Source organism: Cydia splendana, chromosome 18 (assembly GCF_910591565.1).
Source record: "Cydia splendana chromosome 18, ilCydSple1.2, whole genome shotgun sequence".
NCBI classification, from domain to species: Eukaryota; Metazoa; Arthropoda; class Insecta; order Lepidoptera; family Tortricidae; genus Cydia; species Cydia splendana.
The window spans coordinates 4,546,766-4,572,441 of NC_085977.1; the positions used below are offsets into that span (position 1 = coordinate 4,546,766).

Consider the following 25,676-nt stretch of genomic DNA (forward strand, 5'->3'; position numbering starts at 1 on the left):
TACAATTTTGAGATCTAAACACTTACAAATAGAGTTTTATATCATTTGCACTATAGCACTTTTTTTTTATCGCGGCAGTTGACGGATGCACGTACGCGAGCCTATCCGGCATTTGAGAGGGATGGGACGGATCCGGCACTAGGCATCTGACGGGTACAAGTACGTTTGTCGGTTCGGCGTTCCAGGGGTTAAGTATGGATTCTATAATCTTGAGCCGCTTCAAGTAGACGTTGAACCGCATGAACACGCGGTCGAAGTTGAACGACCAGCGGACTGGGTTCACGCCGGGCGGGATCACCACTTGAGCATAGTTGGGGTCATGTAGCATATATAAATAAAATATCTCACCTTCATACACTCGACACTGATAATCTTCCCCCTTAACCCGCAAAATTCCACCTTCTCCAGCTTCAATATCTCCACCGTAGCTTCAAGTATGGATTCTATCATTTTGAGCCGCTTCAAGTAGACGTTGAATCGCATGAACACGCGGTCGAAGTTGAACGACCAGCGGACTGGAGTGATGCCGGGCGGGAAGAAAGTTTCTATTTTGTCGCGGTTCATTTCGTAGGTGGCGCTGGAATGGGGTGGGTATTATGTACATGGAACCGTATAGTAACAGTCATAACTGATACAAGTTTAGAGCCATAGTGAACAGAATAGCAAAAACATGGTCCTTTTTGACTAGTAGAGTCAAAGAATTTAATTTCCGAGTCCGACCTATTATCGTATCTTGTCTTCGAGCAACACCGGCTTCCGACACATCGGAAGGGAGGGGCCCAAGCGATATCTCACCGTACAAATCTTTCTGCCATTTTTCGCGGGGGGAAAGGTGCACACAGTCGCACTTCTCACACACTTACATACAAAATCCAATCTGTAATGACGACACAAATACATAGAAAATGACACACGTCAAAGACAAATCTTGCAAACCTCGATCTCTTTTTGTGTACGGACGAGTGACAAGTGTCACAACACGCACACTAACACATTTTCGTTGAAGTATGTTATTGTATTCTGAGAGATGAGTAGTCGGATTTGTCGCTCGACCGATCCGCAATTTGTACTGAGCGAGCAAAATCGATAAATCCAACAATTACATGAGACTAAAATATAATAATTATGTTTGAATGTAATTAAACGTATGATATGTAAAAAAAAATATTACATGTGAAATGTAACACTTTCTTTTTGTAAATGAGTCCCCGACCTCTTTTTATAACAAAAAACCGAGCAAACAAGCATTTTTGTGCAGCAGTGTTCACGCGCGCGTCTGGACTCGGTCTAGTGAAAAATCCAAGTGCAACTAGTTTTATTACCCGCGCTAGATTAGATTGACGCGCGAATCTTGTACCTCGGCAGAGGGGAAATAGTGCGAATGCCGCCTCCCTCCCGTGTTGCTCGAAGTATCTTGTCATAGTGACAATCAAGATGAAAGTCGCTAGCCCCATACGATTGTCACTGTGACAAAGTACAAAATGGGTAGGAAATTAAATTCTTTGACTGTACCTATGTCTTGATTGTCATCTAACGTCATGTTTATATCGAGGGGGAAAGCTTTTTTAACAAGCTTTTATTAGGTCGACCTGTATGTAACTAACATGTAATGGAATCTAAGGTAACTAATTTAACCATCTTCCAAGGATCGTAGCGTCATGAAAATTGGCAGCTGTATGTAGTTCTGATGACAATACAATAATATGGTACTGTCGAACTGATCTGATGATGGAGACAGGAGGTGGCCATAGGAACTCCGTGATGAAACAAGGCAACCTAATTGTGTTAGGGGTTTTTAGAATTGTCTCGATGAGTATTAGTTGTCTGTCGTAAGAAAAGTACAGTCAGCGATAAAAGCTTGTACCAAAAATGAAATTTTTGCCAAAAACTTATTTAAAGGCTAGCTAACTGACTACGCAGACTCGTGATCATGACCCATAGACGTATGTGCTACTTCGCAAGACATTCCAAGGACATTTTCCATTTTCGCTCACGTTCTCTCAATCTAATTCCGCAACACGAGCTTCTATTCCTTTAGGAAGGGTCCTTATGCTTCATGTGCAATAAGGACGTTTTTTCAAAATCTTTGGCATACGGCAGATATGTCTGGCCCAGTCCCATTTAAGCTTAGCGTCTACGGCTACGTCGGCTACTTTGGTTGCATAAAATACTGACATAACCTCCTAAGGCCCACGATCCTACGAGTATCTATAGTACTTTTTCAGTACGATAAAATTTAAACCATATTCAATTGGAACAGAGTAGCATTTCTTTTGTATCGTTAAATTTTCTAACAAATAAAAATCAACTCTATTCCCTGCACTATAGCTTCAAATTTCAATGGCAAATATTGGGTTTTCATGGCTGTATGGCTGGGCCTTAGGAGGATAAAATACTTACATAAAATGGTTCAAATTAGTAAGAGCCTTCCTCAGTTTGAGTAGCTGCTCATCCGGCTCTCCTTGGAAGAGGGACGGCGGGTCTATAGAGTTGGAACACTGCATTATCACTAGGTTGCACACCTCGCGAAGTAGAGCTGTGAACGGAAAACAAAACATTGAACTATAAGTTTGTGTTTATATGAATATGTACATATTATATACCTACAGGGTGAAATTTTAACCACCAGCCATACTCTGCGTAGTGACTTTATAGGTAATTCTAAACAACTTTTATTATATTAGGAACCAATGCCGAAAACGCGTAAAAAATTGGATGTTTCATACATTCCTGATGTCGCTGATTTCTATGGGACAGCCAGTTTTTTTTTCCGCGATATCGGCATTGGTCCCATAATAAAGTTGTTCAATAAGTATATGACCTATGAAGTATGAAGCAGACTATGGCTATGGCTGATGGTTAAAATTTCACCCTATGTATATTTTATATTCTAGATGACAGGGTTTTCATTATTAACTTTTGTAATAATTGAACCATAATTTACTTTCTGTTCATTTCATTTATTTCATATTGTATTGTCATGTACATTAGATGTCACATTATAATATAGTCAGATCATGTCATGATCATGACCCTGTTAGGGTAGGGTGGTTCAAAAAACATTTTTTTTTATTTTCCTACGGGGCACCCCCTTATTTTGTTACACTTATTATGCTGATAAAATACACCAAGTTTCGTAATTTTATCTCAACTACAAGGGGGTGCTACAACACTTTGAAATTTTTCAAAGTTGTATGAAATCCAAAAAAAAAAAAGTTTTTATTATTCAGAATTTTATTTAAGTATCTGGTTTCACACTATTTGCACATGTGATTTATAAGTTTTTAAGTAGCAAAACATTTTTATTTCTATTTATTATAATTTTTCAAAAGTAAGATTTTATGAATTTCACCTAAAAAAATCATAAAAACTAGAAATAAAAATATTTTTTTACTTAATAACTTTTAAATCACACTTTCAAATAATGTGAAAACCACTACTTACATAAAAATCTAAAAAAAAATAAAAATCTTACTTTTGAAAAATTATAAAAAATAGAAATAAAAATGTTTTTCTACTTAAAAACTTATAAATCACATGTGCAAATAGTGTGAAACCAGATACTTAAATAAAATTCCGAATAATAAAAACTTTTTTTTTTGGATTTCATACAACTTTGAAAAATTTCAAAGTGTTGTAGCACCCCCTTGTAGTTGAGATAAGATTACAAAACTTGGCGTATTTTGTCAACATAACAAGTGTAACAAAATGAGGCGGTGCCGCTTCTTCTAACTAGAGTTTGAATTTTTCCCATACAAACGTGAACCACCCTACTGTTAGGGCACACAATAGTATTATTATTCTATTCTATTCTATTCTATATAGGCTAGTCTATAAGGCAACAGAATAACATTAACAACATTTACTTATTAGTAATAAATTAAATTAAAAACAAATGACGTCAAAGCTTAAAACTAAGTCTAAGTATATAACGTCAACAATATATTGATAAATGGTTATTTGATATAATTTGTCAATTGTATGTCTTTCCCATCACGGAACAATGGTGTTCCGGACCTTTGGGAGGCGTGCGCGGAGCCGAAGCCAACACGTAGAGTTCCTTTTGACACTTTAATGAAATGTAAGGGGTACACCGAGCGGATGCTGCCCTTACCCGTGTCATGGGACGCACGCAGAGGCAGCACCCGCCAGGGTGTAAGGGCTATTGAGAGTTAATGGTATCTAAAATGAACTAGGTTATTGGGTGAAAGCGATGGACTAAGTACTGAGCTATGGGGTAAAAAACCGGACGCCTGCCTAATAAAACGGTATGCAATTTTATTTCCGGCAGACGGTGACTCGCCCTCACAAGATGGGCCCCCACAAAAAGCGACCTTTAATTTGTCAATTTATTATTAATACCAATTATTTTAATTCATTGATGTCGTTTCTTATTGTGTAGGTTGTAATAATAGGCTAATGGTAAAAAGTTGTCAAATTGCAATTTAAGATCCTAATTTCATCAATGTAATAAAACAAAATCAATCAAAATATTAAAAAATTAAATGTCAATGTAAAATATTAATATAATGAAATTAATGAATAAATGGAAATTATTATGCGTAACGCCGGAGGGGCATTACAATGCTGTGAATAGAGGCAGACCGACGATATTATGTCATTTTTCTTCGGTATCATCAATAAATTGTTGAAGGCTATAGTAGTTCTTATTTAATAGAAATTGTTTAAGTTTGTGTATAAATTTATTTTCAGATATTTCGTTCTTTAATCTATCTGGGAGCTTGTTATATATCTTAATAGCCATCATTGGACTTGCTTGGTACAGTTCATAGTGTTCGTTCGTCTATCTCTATTTAGATTTTTTTTTTCACTCTCAATCGCTCAAAGGTTGAATGGAAGAGATCCCTTATAGGGATATAAGTTCCCCTTTGTACATTGTAAATATTTTGTTTTTAGTATGTCTTATATACAGACGACAATAAAGTGTTTACATACATACATACATGAACGGGGCCGAACTCGGTGAGAGCGATCGGACCGGTATGTTACGAGAAGTCGTGACAAGTTCGAATTTGGATCGACACATTGACTTCTTCCATCATTCTTCAAACGAAAATGGAGAGTGAGTATCTACTCGTATGTCATCCGAGTCACAATAAATTATGGAAATGTAATCCATAAACGGCTGGTTTTTTCCCCTTTCGGATTAGCGAGGACTGACTGTAGCATTAAACAAGTGCACATACAATCGTTATAAATTTGTACCATGTCTAATTATGTAGTTCATTTGGTAGATAAGAAAACAATGTTGTAATTTTTCTAACGCTCTCCCTACATGGCGACCCTGCCAAAACCGAACCTGAAATCATCTGACACCTAATCTAAAAATCTAATAATTTAATAAAAAAATATATCGTACGTATTAGTTTCTCAACACTGCAAAAGTATCTGGAGTTGCCCCACAAGAGTCCGATGCAGTGGAACATGGGCCGGATGTTCGGCTTGGCGTCCATAAAGTCCGTGCCCTCGAAGCTCTCGAAATGGTACTGCAGTGGCCGCTGGTACACGAAGATGTCCCGGCATTCTACCACGCCTGGCATTACAAAAACATTGTAATAAATTTGTACAAATGTAGTGCATAATTATTTTCCATCGCATTTTCACGGAAACGTACGAACGCGTCTTGCTATTTCAGTCAGTCTGGGCACAAAAAGTACTGAGGTTGACTGATGTAGCATGACAAATACGAACGTATCCGAGAAACTACACTACATCTGTAAATCTGTACCTCTCTCTACACTATGAAAATAAGGGTATTTTCACCTTTTAATTAATTAGGCAAGTTTTAGAGCCTCTCAAGTTTAAGTATGTGCTACTTTCAAACGAAATAAGTTCCTAATAAGTAAGCTTTACCAGCAATAACACGGTTATCACACTGGATGCGTATGGCGTATTATAGCGACATCCCACTCGCACATCAGTGTGATAAGCGCCTTACGGTAAGCAAAGCACACGTTACACACACGGTACACGTTATTCGTTGCCTCGAGGTATGACGCCATGCCACAAAATAAATAATAGTACTAGGTACAGAAGACTCACTCTGTAACAAAACGCGTCTGTTATGATCAGGACAGATATGGCCGCTAGGTGGCGACAGCGCCACGCGCGGCTTATGGCTAGCCACCAAATTTGTGTGGAACGGATGTACTTTTAGCTACCTGTAGCAAAGCGACGAAATCGCGGAGTGAGCCACGCCTGGCCATGCGCTTAACGCGCGGGTTCGTTTAGACTGTTTTATTTACACCGATTATTATAGAGAGTAGATAATAATGATAAACTTTACCAGCCACAACGTTAGTTAGCAGATTCTTGAAGCACTCCAAATACACGCTATTTGTGGCTTCAAGATACGAAGCCATGCGTTTCACGCGCGGGTCGCGCAGCTGCGAGTAGATCCCCTCCAGGTTCTTTAGTCTAAGCGCATAGAAATCTAAGTCCGCTACTGGTAAGGGAAACTTGGTCCGCTTGAATGCTGGAATCATTATCATAGATTACGATGTCTTCAAGCAAAACAATAGATAGGTATAATCTTTGACCTTGACCACACACAGCCTAGCAAAATATTTTTTCCATTAGTTCATTTTGAATCTTATTGCAATTTGCCATAGGAGTTGTAATTCAATAACCGGTTAAAGAGACCGAACGTTTTTTTATGCAGGTGTAACACGTGCGGTTTTACTTAACAATAGACAAAGGATTAGCCGTTCGGGGCCAGCTACAAATCGAAAGACAACATGATGGCTGAACGCACAGCACCTTAAAGGAGATATGTAATTATGTCTCACTGATAGACATATGTATCGTCTCTACTTATGTATTATGTAGTATGTATAAAAAGGCATTACCTATGTAAGAGTCTTCCGACATCAAGTCATGGATTTGCTGAGTCCACTTTATGACAGCGCCTTCGATGTTGGTCTTGAGATGCAGGTCTAAATCTTCGCCGTCGCTACGACATAGTGCAAAATTTTGTAGTAAAAAGTTGTGGGTTTGAGGCCTTGGCAGGCCTTAAATCCACAACGTTAGCTTCACTGGAGCCCTATTACCGTAACCTTTTCGATGAACGATGTACTTGCGTGTGTCATCTCTCTGTAATCTGTATCTCTAAGTGTCATCAAAGCCATGTCAAAAATTTCACGTAATCAACCCGTATACAGGATGTCCCTAGCCATTGGACAAAGCCGAAATGTATTATAGGTAGGTATTTAGAACCAGTATACAAATTATCATAACATTTTTTTTTACTTTGGAGCAACCTGTATGTGTTATTAGTAGCTCCTGAGGTAATAAAAAATATGAAACCTTCTTCGACCGTTTTGATTATCTTTTTTCTTTATGACATTCATAAGATTCTGACTTTTGACAAATGTCATTATTGCCGCACATTTTCAAACAAATTGTCAAAAGTACTGCCAATGATTAATACAGTATGTTTCTTTTTGTTGTCGATTATTGGAAATAACTTTTGTTTGATAATTTATTTTTTTAGCTTTTGTTCTAATTAAAAAAATATTATCGTTAGAGCATTTCTGAGAAGTAACCCTACGTGGGATTTCAGGGTTTGTCCAATGGCTAAGGTCAGGCTAAGGTCGTCTGTATATGATGAAGTTTTATATGTAAGATAAACATACATCGGGGTTTTCGGTGCGGGAATGATTGCGTGTATTTATAACTTTGTTTATTGTAAAATAATTACCAAACTATGAATTAAACGTAGGTAGTAAGGTCTAATGTGCTTAGAAATGCTAAATTAGTATCGTTTTTTACAGTTTTTACCTGTTATTTGGCTAGTGTAAAACATTCCCGCACCGAAAACCCCGATGCATGAAGATAAATATTTACCTTTCTCTAAAATTCGCTTCCGCTTGAAAAATGTTCTCTACCCCCGTCGGCATGGGTAGCATCACTTGACTAGCCATTTCACCTTTTAGCTGCACAAAGTCATAGACATTTTCAAAGATAGATAGAATACTCTTTATTGTAAACCTCAAAAAATAAGTAAAAATACAATTGTAAATGTACATAAAAGTAATAAATAAGGCAAACACATGGGCGTCGGCAAGGGGGCAAGACCATACAATTTGTAACTAAATGTACGCCCCGCCCGCTACCCTTGGCCCTTAAGGTTTTGTGTAACCCGTGCGAAGCCGGGGCGGGTCGCTAGTAGCTTATAAAAGCTAAAGTTAGTATAAGTACATATGTGACGTTCCACGGGAAAAGGTACCTTATGAGGGTTTCTAGTTTCGGAGATATTAAATGTTTTGTAAAGAGGTGAAAAAATGCTCAATTTTTTTTTATTGTGTGATCTGAAACCTTAATGCGTAACGTTTGTTTACCTGTTTTTATTTTTGTTATAAGTTAGTTATAAGCCTAGTAATGTCGTCTCAGAGTTTAGTAGAAAAGGTACCTTATGGAAAAAAGATTGAAAATTCCCAAAAAAACTAGTCAATACGGGAAAAGAAGTTTGGTAGAGAACTGTATTAGCATTCTGCAAAACTAATTTGATAATTTCAGTTCTGGTTGGGGCGCCTCGCAAATATTATAACCGTACATAGACCGACATCACAAATCCAAGTAGACTGCTATTATACCAAAGTTACTCTCGTCAAGTCTTTCTTAACTAGAATAATCTTCATTTGGTTTGGTCGCATGCAGTAAATCAGCCATTGGTTTGCTGAAAAATGCCAATACCCGACGCATTACCTTATGGAATATCTGAGGTCATTGAACCTCAATGCCGCTTATCTTCAATAGCAACCGAAATATATTATTGATAAGAAATAGACGATTTATACCATCTTAACCCCAAAATATTATTAGTTTATCCTAACTGTTCCATCATCATCATGCCTCATCATGTAACTTGACCACAAGGTACCTTTTCATTACATACAAATTATTGGTCTTTTTTAAGATTATTATGATGAAGAACTAATTAAATTGGGGGCAGTTTAATGTAAATTAATATTTTCTATTCATAAAAGATAAACTATAATATGATTGATATTTTGTAGTGATGTATTATTAGATTTATTTCCATAAGGTACCTTTTCGTAAATGTATGGAGCAAATACTGTTATTGTTATGTAAGTTTAAAGTGGCATAAGGGGTTAAATATAGTATTTAGTTGGGGTTTTAGGATTTATTTCATTTAAATGACAGAATTTCTTTCATATGTGCTCAGAAAAATTGATTGTGTGTCACATTAAAAGTAAAAATATTCAATTTTGTGATTTTATATGAAAAAGTCAGAAAATACATTTTCACCTCTAAATCGGTATTGTTTTTTGCTTAAACTGTCTGTCAGTGTCGTTTTCTAATAGATAAAATTTAAATCTTGAGAGCTCATTGCAATCAATCGTGAAAATGAAATAAAACTTTATTTTCAAGAGATTGGTTAGTATACACATAAATCAGTCGATATCAAAAGTTTCTATTTACATTACAGAACAAGTCGCAATATTTTTTTAATCTCAGATATATAAGGCATTATTATTTGTAGTCAACTATGTAACTTACTTCAGGAACATAGTTTTTTAGGCGGCTAAACTTAAAACTTCTTTATCGTAAAGTTGCTCATTTCACAACATTATTTTCAAAAAATCATATCTCTGTAACTACGGAACCTAGAAGGTTGATCTTTTGTGTTATCGATAGCTTATTTATTGTAGATTACTGGGGTATGCATAACTCCATACCCGCCATAAGGTACCTTTGACCGTGGGACGTCACATATAAGTGTATTCAGGGTGGTCCAAACCTTGACGTCCAAAATTTTTTTTTAGATTTCTCTCGTCGTGGGCTATCAGAATATACCCCATGTATGTTAGCCGATTTTTCGTAGTTTTCGAGTTATGATTTTTTTTAACTTTTTAACTACAAGTATGCAAATTAACCTGGTGCATCAAACTCCTGAGCTCATCAATGTGCCTCTTCATATCGTTGCAGACGATCTTCGGCCAGCCCCTCTGGTTCTCCGGGTTGCAGAGCAGCGGCCCAATTACCTCGTCGGCCATGATGTTCAGATCCATCAGCACGTTACCAGACATCTCCCCCAATGTGATGTTCTGCAAAAAATTGCTTAAAAGATTTTAGGAGATAGGTATATTAAATATATTAAGAACGGGCACTCACGTATTTTAAGTCGAAAAACGCTCGACATGTTTCACTCCGTCTCCGTCAGACTGCGGGCCGCAGCCCTCCGCGCCCGATGACTCGGCGCGGGCTCCTCGATACGGAGTCAAACATGTCGAGCGTTCTTCGACTTAAAATACGTGAGTGACCCGTTCTTAATATAGGTATTTAATAAGTCTGTGTCTCACGGAAGTTTGCCTATGAAGATACGTAAATTTTGTCGCTTCTTTGAACGCCACGCCTATCGTGCGCGACGCGTCATTGTGAACAAACATTGTCGGAATGCACGAAGGTATTGGCACAGAAGAAATAATAGTACTACCGTACAGAAATGACACTACCTACAAACCCAAAGTTTGACAGCGATTCAGGGTCGAATCATGCTATCCCTTTCTAATACATGGCACTATCCCTTTCGGCAATTTAGGGTTGTCAAAATTCAAGTAATTATCTTATCTGTGGTCGCGCACGCAAAAGGAAGTCAAGTGGTGCCAACCCTAATAATTGCTCGGAGCAATGCTGAGCCGAACGGAGCCGAGTTCGACCGAAGTCAGGAGTGTCTCCCCAATGATATTGGGCTGTAGCCGCGCGCGTCAGCTGACGGCTTTGGCGGTCAAAGCAAAGGGTTAACTAAGCCCGACGCGTATCCCGAGCATTAATGAATATACAGTAACCTTAATAGTACTATCGACCCTATGCCTTTTGTAATAAGGTCCACCAATGTACAGGAGGGTTGCTGTTTGTACTAATGGACTATTAGGTAGTAAATAGGACCTTGGTGCAGTCCGAGGCACGTTTGATCTTGTGGAAGGTGGTTAGCTGTGTATACTTATGATAAGGAGAATTGAATAAGAAGCAGCTATGGTTTAGAGCGAGAAAGATATATACGGACCGGATCAAAGCCGTATTTCGGTATGTATGTCTGTTAGTAGGTAAAGTCAGCAGCAGAAGTGGCAAAGCTGCGCAGCCAATGTATTTAACTTTATTATTAAGAGAATAAAAGTGTGTGCAAGTCATTTAGGACACATGGTGAAACTTCGAGAGTGGGGTAATTTTGAAAATGGCAAATAACTAATAAAGTAGAGACGCGCTTTCTACTGGTGCATCTGTAAACAAGATGCCTTGGTAAGTGTTACAATAGTACAAGTGTTGTTAAAGTATGTAATGATTCGGGTTTTCTGGTGTGTAGTGACATGTGTCATCTTCAAAATTACCCCACATTCGAAGTTATCCCAATTGTGGAGGTTGTCTTGCCCAGGGCTGTATTTACCCTAGGGCTATCCAGGCCATAGCCCGGGCCGCCAATCGGCCAGGGACGGCGTATGCGGCGTATGGTATGCCGCCCCTGGCGGATTGCATTTTGTTTCTTCCTTGACTTCTGGGGCCGCGAAACTTATTGACCCGGGGCGCCGAATTTCAAAATACGCCCCTGGCTTGCCCAATACCATTCGCCAAGAAGCTGTCATGCAGTTTGGCGAAAAAATATGTGTAGGTAAGGTACCTAATGAATATTGCTGTTTTTTTCATTGAGTTTAAATAAATAAATAAATAATTTTGCGAAATTTATTATACCTGCCGAAAATTGGCTGAAGTGAGTGCCACTTCAGCAGTCCTCAGAAAGTAAATCATCTTGCCTCTGGAGATTGGCGGAAAGGTGAAAGAGCATGTCAAAAGTCCAGCCGTGTTCATCCGGAATATGAGGATTGGGGACTTTTTATTATCAAACCATCTGTGTAATACATGCTGCAAAATAAAGTTTACTTAATTACCTTGTCTTATTGTTTTCAGGGGCCCTTGCAGATACACCGAAGTGTATCCGATGTGTATGGGTCAAAACCCATAGGGATCTTTTTGCAATTACCCCCTAGAAAAGATCCGTCAACTACTCAAGAGCTTTTCCCACCATATCCATGTGTCGGATGATGGAGCTCATGGGTAGCGTTTTAAAGTCCTTTGGTTCCAGATATCCTGCTCCAAAGTCCTTCATTCTTAGTCTGGCGAGGGTGTGGTTATTTAATTTACTTGTAATATTAGCTTATTGTTTCTATGTGGAAAGAAATGCAGCGCTGCTATAGGACTTTATAGCCATCAACGGCAATGCCGCAACAAGCATCTACAACAGATGATGTGTGGATGATAATGATTAGCTTATTATTATAGTAGGTATGAGTTAATACTTCTTAGATACTTACTTGTAAATTTCTCATGTATTGAAAATAGCAAAGAGAAGTATGAAGTAGTGCGTAATAGTTTTCCATCGTATTTTCTCGGAAACATTCGTATTTGTCATGCTACTAAATAGCAAGACACGTTCGTAAGTTTCAATGAAAATCTGTAGGACTGAAATAGCCAGCCCATTATTGCCTTTATTCGAGACAGGTACCTACATTGTTGACTTTTTACTGTGCTATTGGTAACGATCTAAATAACAGTTACGTGAAGCTGATGATGAAGAAAGAATAAATGAAATGTTAAAATTATTGGCATGGTATGTATAATTTTACCCTGTCATCCGAGGATATGAACTTTGCCCATTTGTCAACTTTCTGTTTCAGGGCCTTCAATAAGTAATCTTGCATAAATTCAAGCCGTTTGTCAATTTCATCCTGTGTAAACAAATAATGCTTTGTTTGGTAAACAAGGACTTGATTACGAAGACGAACATGTTAAGCAAGCATAAACATTTTTGCATTACATACCACGTCAGTCATGTTGTATGATTCCACTAGTCAATCACATAAATTGAATAAACATAGTGTTTATGTGCACATTTTAAAAATATAATTAATATTTAATTAATTACTTTAAGTATTTTTGTGCACAAATCAATATTGACCAATTTTGTTTATTGTGCTGTCTAGGCAACGAACATAGAGTTTGAAATTTTAAATTTCGAGCCATGCTTTTTGTGCCACAGACTAGAAACGATCTATCTTGGCGCATGTTTCATAAATATAGACGGTCAAGCAAATCTTGTCAGTAAAAAAAGGCGCGAAATTCAAATTTTCTATGGGACGATATCCCTTCGCGCCTACATTTTTCAAATTTGCCGCCTTTTTCTACTGACAAGATCTGCTTGACCAAGTATAAATACATTGAAAGCATAGATTTATAATATATAGAGATACCGTCTCAGCGAGCTGTCACTGTTGCCACTTTTGTTTAGTGTACGATTAACAATTTAACACCACCTTGCTGTAGCCATGTCGATAAACTATCGACGTTTCTTGCAATTTTAATTTTACTTCAAAGGTTTAACGATACCTAAAATGAGTAAAAACGCTTTTATTCAGCTCACAATTTTATCGTCACGCCCCAGCAGGGAACGAAGGGAAAGTTTAAATATTTAATTAAAATACATAAATACCTACTAAAATATGTGTTCCGCAATAATTGAATTATTTTATTATATTCTAATATATTTATTATTCATTAGCATTTCAATTATGTTTATGTTTAACGAAGATATTGAAGCTTCAATTAATAGCTATTTCGTTCCGCCGTGTAGCGTTTATCAATATATAATAAGATTAAAATCGACTTTTCACATCCCTAAAAGAGCACACATACACGTTTTTACGCAAACATACACAGCCTGGATTAGTAGGAGATCCCCCATATAGCCGACCTTCACCAATCTGTCTGCCGGATGAAACTATGAAAATATGAAAGAAAATATGTTCCAGAATATAAATAAATAGGGTCGCCTAACGAAATATGGTCAAGGCTATTTTTAATAAATTTTTGAAAAAATTGTTTTTTCGGCAAATTTCACCGTTTTGTCTGACGATCGAAATGAGTTTCAATGGAAAGTATATAACTTGTACAACATAAATCATCTTTGTTGCCTATCTTTTTCCGGTCACTATTATGTGGTTGCCGTGTTTAAAGAGGTGATTTTATATCGATAATTGCACTCATCTGTCTGACGCTTGAATTATACATCAAAATTATGGTAATTTTATTGCAAATACAATGGGTTGCCTGCGAAAATCCGGTCACAAATGAGGGTTGACAGGCTTTCAATTAAAATAAGAAGGGAAGACTTTTAGCAATAACTCATAAACGGCTAAACTGATCAAGTTTGTTTTCAAAATGAATAGGGGTCTTTAAACAACATTTCTTGATAAAATGAATCATTTCGGAAATAATCGTTTAGAAAAAAAAAAAAAGGGTTTTCCTTCCAACTTTTGAAAAATCTGTCCAAAAAATATGAAAAAATCATGAAAATAGTGCTTAAAAACTCAATCAAATAAAATTAAAACAAACTTGATCAGTTCAGCCGTTTATGAGTTATCGCTAAAAGTCTTCCCTTCTTATTTTAATTAAAAGCCTGGCAAGTGGCAACCCTCATTTGTGACCGGATTTTCGCAGGCAACCCTACCCTATGCCGCTGTATTTGAAATAAAATTACCATCATTTTGATGTATAATTCAAGCGTCAGACAGATGAGTACAATTATCAATATAAAATCACCTCTTTAAACACGGCAACCACATAATAGTGACCGGAAAAAGATAGGCAACCTGATGCAGATAGGCAAGATGATTTATCTTGTACAAGTTGTATACTTTCCATTGAAACTTATTTCGATCGTCAGACAAATCGGTGAAATTTGCCGAAACAACTGTTTTTTTTTTTAATTTATTAAAAATAACCTTGACCATATTTCTTTAGGCAACCCTATTTATTTATGTCCTGGAACATATTTTCTTTCATATTTTCATAGTTTCAGCCGTCAGACAGATTGGTGAAGGTCGACCATATATGTGGGATCTTAGACCAGATGCATCAAAAAAGGCAACATTGAAAGTTTGTACCAAGGCCCCAACGTTATCTGTTCACTTTGACGGCGCAGCAACTAGTATCACTTCTCTCTCCTCGCTCTTTTAAAAATGCCATTTGTCAAAAAAGGACAACCATACTGTTGACAAGATGAACTTCAAATCAAAGTGTTGCCTTTTTTGGTGCATCCAGGCTGTCATGTGCGTAAAAACGTGTATGTGTGCTCTTTTAGGGATGTGAAAAATCGATTTTAATCATGTTATATATCGATAAACGCTAGACAGCGGAACGAAATAGCTATTAATTAAAGCTTCAATATCTTCGTTAAACATAAACATAATTGAAATGCTAATGAATAATAAATATATTTGTGAAGTTCTCACGTTTATGTGAAGTTCTCACGTTTAAATCAAGAAAGCTGAAGCATTTTTTAATTATTATATTTAATACGTCTTAGTACAATGCATATGTTATTTGAAGTATATTCAAGTTATTTGACACGAATGTTTTTCTCATGAGGATCTTGCTACTATGGCAACGATTGCCATAGCGGTGAAGTCTTCTGAAAGAAGGTATGTTTGGATAGAACATACTTCACACCCTCGGAAGCTTTAAGAATTTTAGGTTAAATTCTTAAGTCCCATTCTGGAACTCAAATCCTGTAGTCTGTAGGGCTACCGCCAATACCGAAAATCGTCAATTGCGGGCATTTTTCTCTGTCACTCTAATTACGCCTTCATTGGAGTAAAAGAGTAAGATCCCCGCAATTTGCGAATTTCGGTTTTCGCGGTAGCCCCTCTGGGCCCGAATAGCGGCTTGGTAAATATGTCAGCGAGTTGGACTTCGCCAGGAACTTGTTTGACACTGAACTCTTCGTTGCTTACACATTCTCTCACAAAGAAGTGTTTGAGTTTGATATGTTTGGTGCGCTTGTGATATTCGTATTTGGGGTTGTGCGCTAAGTAGACTGCTGACTTGTTGTCCAAGTTTAGGGCTGGCTTTTCCGTTTTTGTTAGGGGCTATTCATAAATTACGTCATTTCAAATTAGGGGGGGGGGGGGGTCTGGACATCGGATGACGGTAGCATGAAGTAGGAGGAAATGGGGTCATTTGAACCATGATTTTTGGATGATTATAGGGGGGGGGGGGGTCAAAAATCGTCAAAAATCGATGACGTAATTTATGGACAGCCCCTTAGATCATTAAACAATCGATTCAGCCATAGTATTTCTTGAGCCGCTTCGCTCGCCGCTATGACTTCAGCCTCTGTTGAAGAAATGGAAACTGTGGTTTACTTTTGGCTTCTCCAGCTTATAGCGGCGCCAGAGAATAGGCATACCATACCGGAAGTCGATCGTCCAGTAGACTGGTCTCCTCCATGATCTGCGTCGCTGTAGCAGACCAAGTGCGGCGTTGACTTTTTCGTAAATATCAGGCCCTTTTCTTGGGTCCCTTTCAGATATCTGAAGATGCGCTTAACTAGCATCACATCTTCCTTTGTAGGTGCTTCTAGTGGCCTATTTTATAAAGCTACAAGTTACAATTTACAAGCGGAAGTCTCTTACTAACCCTATGTGTTAGAACGAGACTTCCGCTTGTAAATTGTAACTTGTAGCTTTATAAAATAGGCCATAGATGTCTCGAGGCGACTCCAACAGCGTAGGAAATATCAGGCCTTGTACCTACGGACAGATATGCCAAAGCGCCTACGGCTTGCCTATAAGGGAAGTTCGACTTCATGTTTTCATCCACTCCCGCATCATTATCTTTGATCAAGGGTGATGGTGCTGCCTTGCAATGTGACATTCCATAATTTTCTAGGATTTTCTTGATATATGACTTTTGGCATAGAGATATGGAGTCTTTTTGCACGTTTATTTCCATTCCGAGGAAGTAAGACGCAGGTTTTGTCGTGATTTAGAATCTAGCTTTTAGTTCCTTCAAAAACTCGTCACCTGCTGTCGTTGAGTTGTGCGCTACAAGTCCGTCGTCCACGTAAAGAGCTATAGCGACTTTGGATTGGCCTTTGGTTCGCGTGAATAGGCATGTATCCGCTTCACTCTGCTTGGATCCAGTTTTCAGTAAAAACTCTGCTATGCAGGTATTCCAGCAGCGTGGCGCTTGCTTCAATCCATAAAGGCTGCGTTTTAATTTACAGACTCTTTTAGTTCCATCACAATAACCTTCGGGCTGTTTCGTATATAGTTCTTCCTTAACTTCACCGTTTAGGAAGGCGGCCGTCACGTCGAACTGTGTCAGTTTCAGGTTTTCACGAGTAGCGACAGCAAGCAGTGAACGTACAGTGCTCAGACGAACCTCTGGGCTGAACGTTCTGTCGTAGTCCACTCCAGGTATCTGGGAATAGCCTTTGATGACCATTCTGGCCTTATACCTCTCGACGGAACCATCGGGGTTCATTTTTAACTTAAATACCCATTTGCATGGCAGGGCTTTGCGTCCTTTGGGTAGCTCGACCAGATCCCATGTTTGGTTGTCTTTCAGTGAGAGAATTTCACTTTTCATTGCTTCTTGCCATTTTTTGCTGTCTGGCGATTCCATAGCCTCTTTGAAAGTTTCAGGTTCCTTCGGTTTATGAAGATTTTCAACTTCTTCAGCTGCAGCCAAAATAAAATCATCGTACCTTTTTGGAGCTGCGATGGTAGACCTGTCTCTCAAAGTTCGAGGTGGAGTTGAAGTTGAAGCATGTGGATCAATTGTTTCATTTAGATCTTCTACATCTTTAATATCAGAAGGTTTGTCATCATCGATAAAGTTGTGAGAACCGGAAAGAGATTCGTACTCACTTTCATAGTTTTGTGGTTCCCATTGTTGAACTTCTTCAGTGCTATTGACCGAGTTTGGTTGCAACGTATCATCGAGATCTTCGTCTTCCGTGTCGTTACTGTCGTTTACTGGTGTGACATCTCCATCTTCATTTTCGTCAAGCTGTATTGTTACTTGCTGACGTGGTAATCTTGACGGTTTTGAAGGTTCTGGAGATTCGAAGGAACAATCATTGTTGAATATATCGGTGATGTCGTTTTTGTTTGTGTTGTCGTAAAACATGGATTTCATCACACGGATGTCCTTCGATATTACCACTTTGTTTTTGGATGGTAGAAGAATCTTGAATGCTTTTGATGTCTCAGAGTAGCCAACGAACATGCCAGGAATTGCTTTTGGTGCGAATTTGTGACCATTGGTGCCTTTGATGAGAATAAAAGTTTTAGAGCCAAATATATACAGGTGGTGAATTATTGGTTTTCTACCAACCCATAGTTCGAATGGTGTTTTGTTTTCTATAGCACTGTTTAAGTTCCTGTTAGACAAATAGTTCGCTGTCATGATTGCTTCACCCCAGCATTTTAGTGGCGCGTTTGCGTCAATCATTAGGGCTCTAGCTTTTTCAATCAGGGTACGATTTTTTCTTTCTGCTAATCCATTTTGGTGCGCTGTGTACGGGGCACTAAGTCTTCTCTGTATCCCGCAGCGTTTCAGATAAGCATCGAAGTCCCTGTTGATATATTCGGTGCCATTATCGGATTGCAATACCTTGAGTTTGTTCCCCGTGTGCGTTTCTGTTAACTCTTTGAACCCTTTAAATTTTTCCAAGACTTCGCTCTTGCATTTCAGCAGGTAAACTCGACTGTATCGGGAGTAATCGTCGATGAATGTGACGAAGTACTTGTTACCGCCTATTGTGGGAGTTCGTATAGGTCCACAAACGTCAGAGTGAACAATTTGTAAGCGTTCAGTCGTTCTTTGAGTTGTTTTCTCGCGAGGAGCCGGTACTCGATGCATTTTTGCTTGAATGCACGCTTCACATTCCGGTAATGTCTCTTTAGGATTAAATTGCAAGCCAATTATGTTTTGATTTTGAAGTGCAAATTTCATGTCTGGTGTTCATGTGTCCCAATTTCTTATGCCAATCTTTGATGCTAGATGATTCAATTTTTGTGGTAATTGCAGGTGTTTCATCATCATCAGTGGCCAGGTTGTAGCACTCATGCTTGCTTGGTTTAATATAATAGAGACCGTTTTCTTTGTAGGCAGTGAGAATAATCTTAGCTTTTTGATTGTTTACTATTGCCTTGTTTTTTGTGAATAGAACTGTACATCCAGCGTCCGTTATCTTGCTGACAGACATTAGGTTGGTGCATAAGCTAGGTACGTATAGTGTGTCTTTCAGGTGTGTGAGTGCATCACCGCTACCATTTTTTGTAATAAAAGAGACTATACCTTTCCCTTCAATATCTGCAGTAAACTCTTCAGTTGTGAAGTTTAGTTGACTGGATGTTTTTTTAATTTTTCTTAAACAGGCCTCTTTGGAACGTCATGTGAGAGGTACAGCCGCTGTCCACAATCCAATTGCTGTCTTCGAGCTTCTAATTTTTTGTTAGAAGACATTGCTGCGAAGCGATGTGGTTTCGATGAGATGTAGATTTTTGTTTTTGTTGTTGAGGTTTCTCATTATTTTTACTCAATATTAGAATATAATAAAATAATTCAATTATTGCGGAACACATATTTTAGTAGGTATTTATGTATTTTAATTAAATATCTGAACTTTCCCTTGGTTCCCTGCTGGGGTGTGACGATAATATTGTGATCTGATAACCACAATAAAGAATAAAAGCGTTTTTGTTCATTTTAGGTATCGTTAAACCTTTGAAGTAAAATTAAAATTGCAAGAAATGTCGATAGTTTATCGATATGACTTTATCGACATGGCTACAGCAAGGTGGTGTTAAATTGTTAATCGTACACTAAAGCCGACCACTGACTAACAGTCCGCCGGACGATATCGGCCGGTCAGTTGTTCGGAACTGTCAAATTTTTGTTCTAACTGACAGGCCGATATCGTCCGGTGGCCTGTTAGTCAGTGGTCGGCTTAAACCATAGACTTATAATATATAGAGACGGTGTCTCAGCGAGCTGTCACTGTTGCCACTTTTGTTTAGTGTACGATTAACAATGAGGCCCACCTTGCTGTAGCCATGTCGATAAAGTCATATCGATAAACTATCGACATTTCTTGCAATTTTAATTTTACTTCAAAGGCTTAACGATACCTAAAATGAACAAAAACGCTTTTATTCTTTATTGTGGTTATCAGATCACAATTTTATAGTCACGCCCCAGCAGGGAACCAAGGGAAAGTTCAGATATTTAATTAAAATACATAAATACCTCCTAAAATAGGTGTTCCGCTATAATTGAATTATATTATTATATTATAATATATTCATTATCCATTAGCATTTCAATTATGTTTATGTTTAACGAAGATATTGAAGCTTCAATTAATCGCTATTTCGTTCCGCTGTGTAGCGTTTATCGATATATAACATGATTAAAATCGACTTTTCACATCCCTAAAAGAGCACACATATACGCTTTTACGCACACATATACAACCTGGGCGCATCAAGAAAGGCAACACTTGATTTGAAGTTCATCTTGTCAACAGTATGGTTGTCCTTTTTTGACAAACGGCATTTTTAAAAGAGCGAGGAGAGAGAATTGATACTAGTTGCTGCGCCGTGAAAGAGAACAGAAAACGTTGGGCCCTTGGCTTAAACAAAAGTGGTAACAGTGACAGCTCGCTGTGACGGAATCTCTATATATTATAAATCTATGATTTGTACGTTCAATTGACACGTTTTATAACATAGCTCAAATAGTTTAAAGTTTACTTTAGTGTTGCCATAGTATTAAGAAGGTAATTTGCCTTAATTTAAGGTAATTTACTGAACTATAATTAATCTAAGATTAATCCTGCCATTCTCAATCAAACGGATATTTATTGTCGGTTGTCAATAAGGCACTATTTCCATGGTATCAAGTTTACTACTTTACCTTTACTACCTTTTGATTGACAACGTCACAATTATAATGTTGTTTTTATAGGTAAAATTTTTTGAACTGATCTTGTTCACTTACCTGTACTAACAATGGCATTGTTCTATTACAATCCTATTATCTGCTTTTGTTCTCGTAGGCGCCAACCAATTTACTTACAAAATAAGTTAGAAGTACATGGCATGTATATTGAATTCTAAACCTTATTTCTTGTTGAATGGGGTTAAAATGGTCTAAAAAGATAATATCATATTCAATCTTTTGGAAAGTCACATGCACCTTAGCCACGACAGGGACGTATTCTGGTGTTAAATAAAATATGTAGAAAGATAAAAATGTATAATTATTATACATTATTAGTTAATGTCCACTTGCACTCGCATTGACCCACGGTCGCCACATAATTATTATCAAGTCCAGTAAAACGTAGCCAGGGTCGTTAAAATCACAAGGTACAAAATCCAACCGAAAGCAGGGAATGTCCGGTAAAACTTAGACAAGTTGCGTAAAAGATCAGTAGGAATTGAATAAGAACACATGTACTGAACGAGCGAAAGCCAGTTAGACACTAAGATTTAAAACTACAATCATATCATAATGTGTCCCACAATTTTATAACAGGCCAGGTAATTTTTGTTATTGGTGTCTCGCTCGCTCTTTTATTACAATTGTAGTTAGGTATAGGTCAGAAAAAATTACCATTAAATAACATTCCGATATAAACAGATAAACCACGTGCTTATCAATTGCAACAATGCGAGTACGACCCTGGCGGCACATCTGTTATCTCTAAATGCAAAACGTGTGAATGTTATTCTTACCTTCAAAGCATTTTTATCCTTATGGTAAGACTAATAGAGCCGAAAATATAATGGAATTTTATGGTATCTCATAGCTGTTTTTCTACTGAGTGTGTTCTTTTTGAGTGTCGATGGTTGTTAAATGCAAAAAAAGTTAGGTTAGCCATTATTTAGTTAGTGTATTTTGTAGTCAATTGTTTAAAGAAATAGAGTCGTTAATCTATACTAACATTTCAAGGCGGTTATAATCTGCTTTTACTACGAGGTAATTATCCTAATTTGTGGTTTACCACTCAATGGTATTGTATTCTTGAGACTCTTTGAGTAAACTAGATCAGATCGTTTGATTCACACTATAGAAATATGTTTATATTTGAGCTACAAATGATAAATTCTAAGTTCTAGTTATAAATTATATCGTAAGACATCTGTTACTCACCCTACTTATCGAGTTTGAAATAGAAATAGAAATCGTTTATTTGCAAACCATGGTACATAGTTGGTAAATAAAAACATAGAATCACATGGCACCCTATAAAGGGTATAGCAAGTATTCTTATAGCTAGGTAGGACTACTTTGTATAGTAGTATTATACTCGTAGTATAACAATGTTTTTGCTTTTACACGTTGCCTTTAGGCAGGAACATAGATTTTTTTGCCACAGTTAGGCTTCTGCGACTTGGGTTATACTACATTTTATAAAATTATACTTAACCTATGAGGGAGATCAAAGTTAGTATGTACTTAGCTTTATACCTACTTATAATTAATTTATTACTATTTAACTTATTTACAAATTAAGTAGAGCTATCTTCCATAAATTCTTGTATGGAATAGTATGCTTTCCTTATAAGAAGTGATTTCAGATTTGATATGAAGGGGTTTAATTTCTCTATATTTCTTATTGTGTTGGGCAATTTATTATAAATATGTATTGCTCTGAAGTACGGGCCTTTTTTGTACATTTCTAAGATTGGTTCCGGAGATATAAGTTTATTTTTTCGGCGTGTGCTTTTACAGTATTCAAATAGTTCGGTATTTTTTCTGACAAAAATGGATATTTCTAATATGTAGAGGGACGGTAGTGTTAAGATTTTAAGGCTTGTGAAATATGATTTGCAACTGTCTATTTGTTGTATGTTTGCTAATATACGTACACATTTTTTTTGAGCTATAAGGAGATCGTGTGTATCAGTACTATGGCCCCAAAGGATAATGCCATAGCGTAACCAGGCTTGAGCGTAAGATTGGTATGTAGATAAGGCGCACTCAGTATGGGTGTTTGACCTTAAAACATATAAAGCATAGAGGAAGGAAGAAAATTTGGATTTTATTTTGGATATATGTTTCTTCCAGTCAAGGTGAGAGTCAAGAGTTATTCCTAGTAGGGTACATTCTGATTCTTCTTCTATGTTTAAATCTCTCAGAAGTGGTGACAAATCGGTATGTCTTTTTTGATAGGGTCTAAATTGTATTATTTTTGTTTTGGCTGTATTTATTAATAAGTTGTGTTCTTGTAACCAGTTTGAGATATTGGTGAAAGCTTCTTTAATATGCGAGTAATTGTCGGAGTTGTTGTCGTGTCTAAAGAGGAGGGAGATGTCATCGGCAAAAATAATACACTTATGATTTGTTATTTTAGGTAGGTCATTTATATATATAAGAAATAATAGACATCCTATGACGCTGCCCTGAGGAATAGATTTGTTGATGGTTTGCCAATTTGACTGTAGTTTTACTAGTTTTTTGGAGTCTTTAAAGTGGTATTCTATTTGTACGTACTGCTGTCTATTGTGGAGATATGATTTTAGCCAGCTGTAGGCGTTGCCGCGAATTCCTATTTCATAAAGTTTGGATAGCAGTATTGGATGGGAAACTCTATCGTACGCTTTAGACATATCCAACAATCTCGGAGTAAATATCTATGGAGTAGAGACGCGCACTAATTTATATCTGAAAAATTCTGTCGTTTTTGGCGCGGGGGACGAGGTAACGCACACAAATAATGTTAACACTAATGCATTTTTAGCATGCGTCGCTACACACGCACACGACAAAATTATCAAACACTAGCAAAAACTATATTCACACAAGTACAAGAACAAACACAGACAACCCTGTCCGTGAACGAGATGACGTCAGTTCTAAGTAAACCTAGATAGTGCGAGGGACGCGCCGATAATATTGTCGATAAAATTGACAATGAATTTTAATTTCTGATTTTATCAATTATAATAATAATACAATATCAAGTCTTTGTACCAGCATTTTACTAACTTATGATGATTTAGATGTTATTTCTAATATTTTGTCAATTTGTTTAGGGCGAATCTTGCAAGCTAATATAGAATGATTTTTTATTATCAGTTCATTAGTTAATATTTTACATGTTGGTTTACTTCTGAAAGCAATGCAATATACTATCGAGCATGCAGATCTGATGACAGAGATGGAACGCGGCCATAGGATGTCATTTAAGGGATATTGAGTAGGGGATAATTAGTATATATATCGGCGGTAGATCGTAAAATCGGGCATATCGAGATATTCCTAGGCATATCATGAAACGCCGCCATTTAATAATCTGCCTTTTGCATTTTTTGCCACGGCTAGTGCTGCATTCTATGTGGCATTTGGAGCAGAATGCGTAGGTACTAGGTAGGTACTAAAATCATACGCTACCCAAACACGTACTATAAGTAGGCTGTCAAGCCATTTCAATGGTTATCATTTGCTAAAATTAGGACATCCTACTTATTCGATATGCCTAAATGTTGAAGTTTGAACGGTATGGCTGGTGGTCACTAGTCAGATCATGACATGCCGGCGTTTCACGATCTGCTTAGGAATATCACACCTTGAAGTTAGCATGATATGGCTGGTGGTCACTAGGCAGATCATCATCTGCCAAGGAATATCACTCATTGAGGTTTGTACGATATGGCTGGTGTTCGCTAGGCATCATGACCATCTGTATATTATTCATTATGTTTATATCGATTTTACCGATATTGGTTTTTATGGTGTCCCATCACTAATATTGGTACGGTGATACCAGAGTAATAAATTAAAAGTGCCTATTTATGGAAAGTGACAGCCGTAAATACCTTAAATTAATAAAATATTTGACATGTTAAATAAAAATATATAGCTGGTCAAGCAAATCTTGTCAGTAAAAAAGGCACGAAATTCAAATTTTCTATGGGACGATATCCCTTCCCGCCTACATTTTTCAAATTTGTCGCCTTTTTCTACTGACAAGATCTGCTTGACCAGCTATATGTAGAAACTAGGAAAAATTAATTAAAAAAAAAGAGTCTATCGGTAATTTTACGTTATTTAGGGGTTGTGCACAAATCACGCGAGATGTTTTCGACTACTTTTTGATCCCCCGTCCCCCTTTTCTTTATTCCTATAGATCTATTTGTTTGATTAAATATATTAGGTTGATATGAAACTAAGGTGTTATATAAAAATAATGTGTTACATAAATTATATGTGACGTCCCACGGGTAAAGGTACCTTATGGGGGTTGGCGCTTACGCTATTATTAACACCGCTCCAATATTATTGCGGCGCCATGCGACGTAAGCGCCGGCCGCCATAAGGTACCTTTTTCCATGGAACGTCACATATAACAAAAAGCAACGCAAATAGGGCATATTACTGCAATGTTCTGCCGCCAGAGTGTAGCACTAAGCTAGCTAGTAAATTTTCTCTTTTCTCTTTATCGCTCAAATATGCAATAGTGATAGAGAGGTTAGATAACGAAATTTAAATTTTCTTGTTCCGCGGCGGACCCCCAGATTGTGATGGATTGTGGTAGTCGCGCCCCCTACGCAGAGTTTCGCATAATATTTCCTATTAGAAATTCTACTCGTACCTAATTAATATTTAGAAAGACTTCTTTAGAATTACCCTAAAATAGATCTAATATCATATCACTGGTATCACTGTCAGATTGACAATGTTTTTTAGTTATTTGCAAAGTTAATGCACTATTTGATAATATTTAGATGTAATAGTACTTACATATGATAAGAAACGTGTTTTTTTTGTAGACTAGACGT

General features: G+C 37.3%; 1 protein-coding gene across 1 annotated transcript; it reads right to left on the minus strand.

Annotated features, from left to right (window-relative positions):
* Positions 1-294: 294 nt before the first annotated feature.
* Positions 295-12,869, minus strand: LOC134799691 (dynein beta chain, ciliary-like). The gene is made up of 9 exons (XM_063772128.1): positions 12,858-12,869; positions 11,731-11,901; positions 9,921-10,091; positions 7,867-7,955; positions 6,870-6,973; positions 6,308-6,496; positions 5,381-5,554; positions 2,401-2,536; positions 295-577 (listed from the first exon to the last, which is right to left on the minus strand). The coding sequence occupies exons 1-9, from the start codon at positions 12,867-12,869 to the stop codon at positions 295-297; spliced, it is 1,329 nt and encodes a 442-aa protein (XP_063628198.1).
* Positions 12,870-25,676: the final 12,807 nt, after the last annotated feature.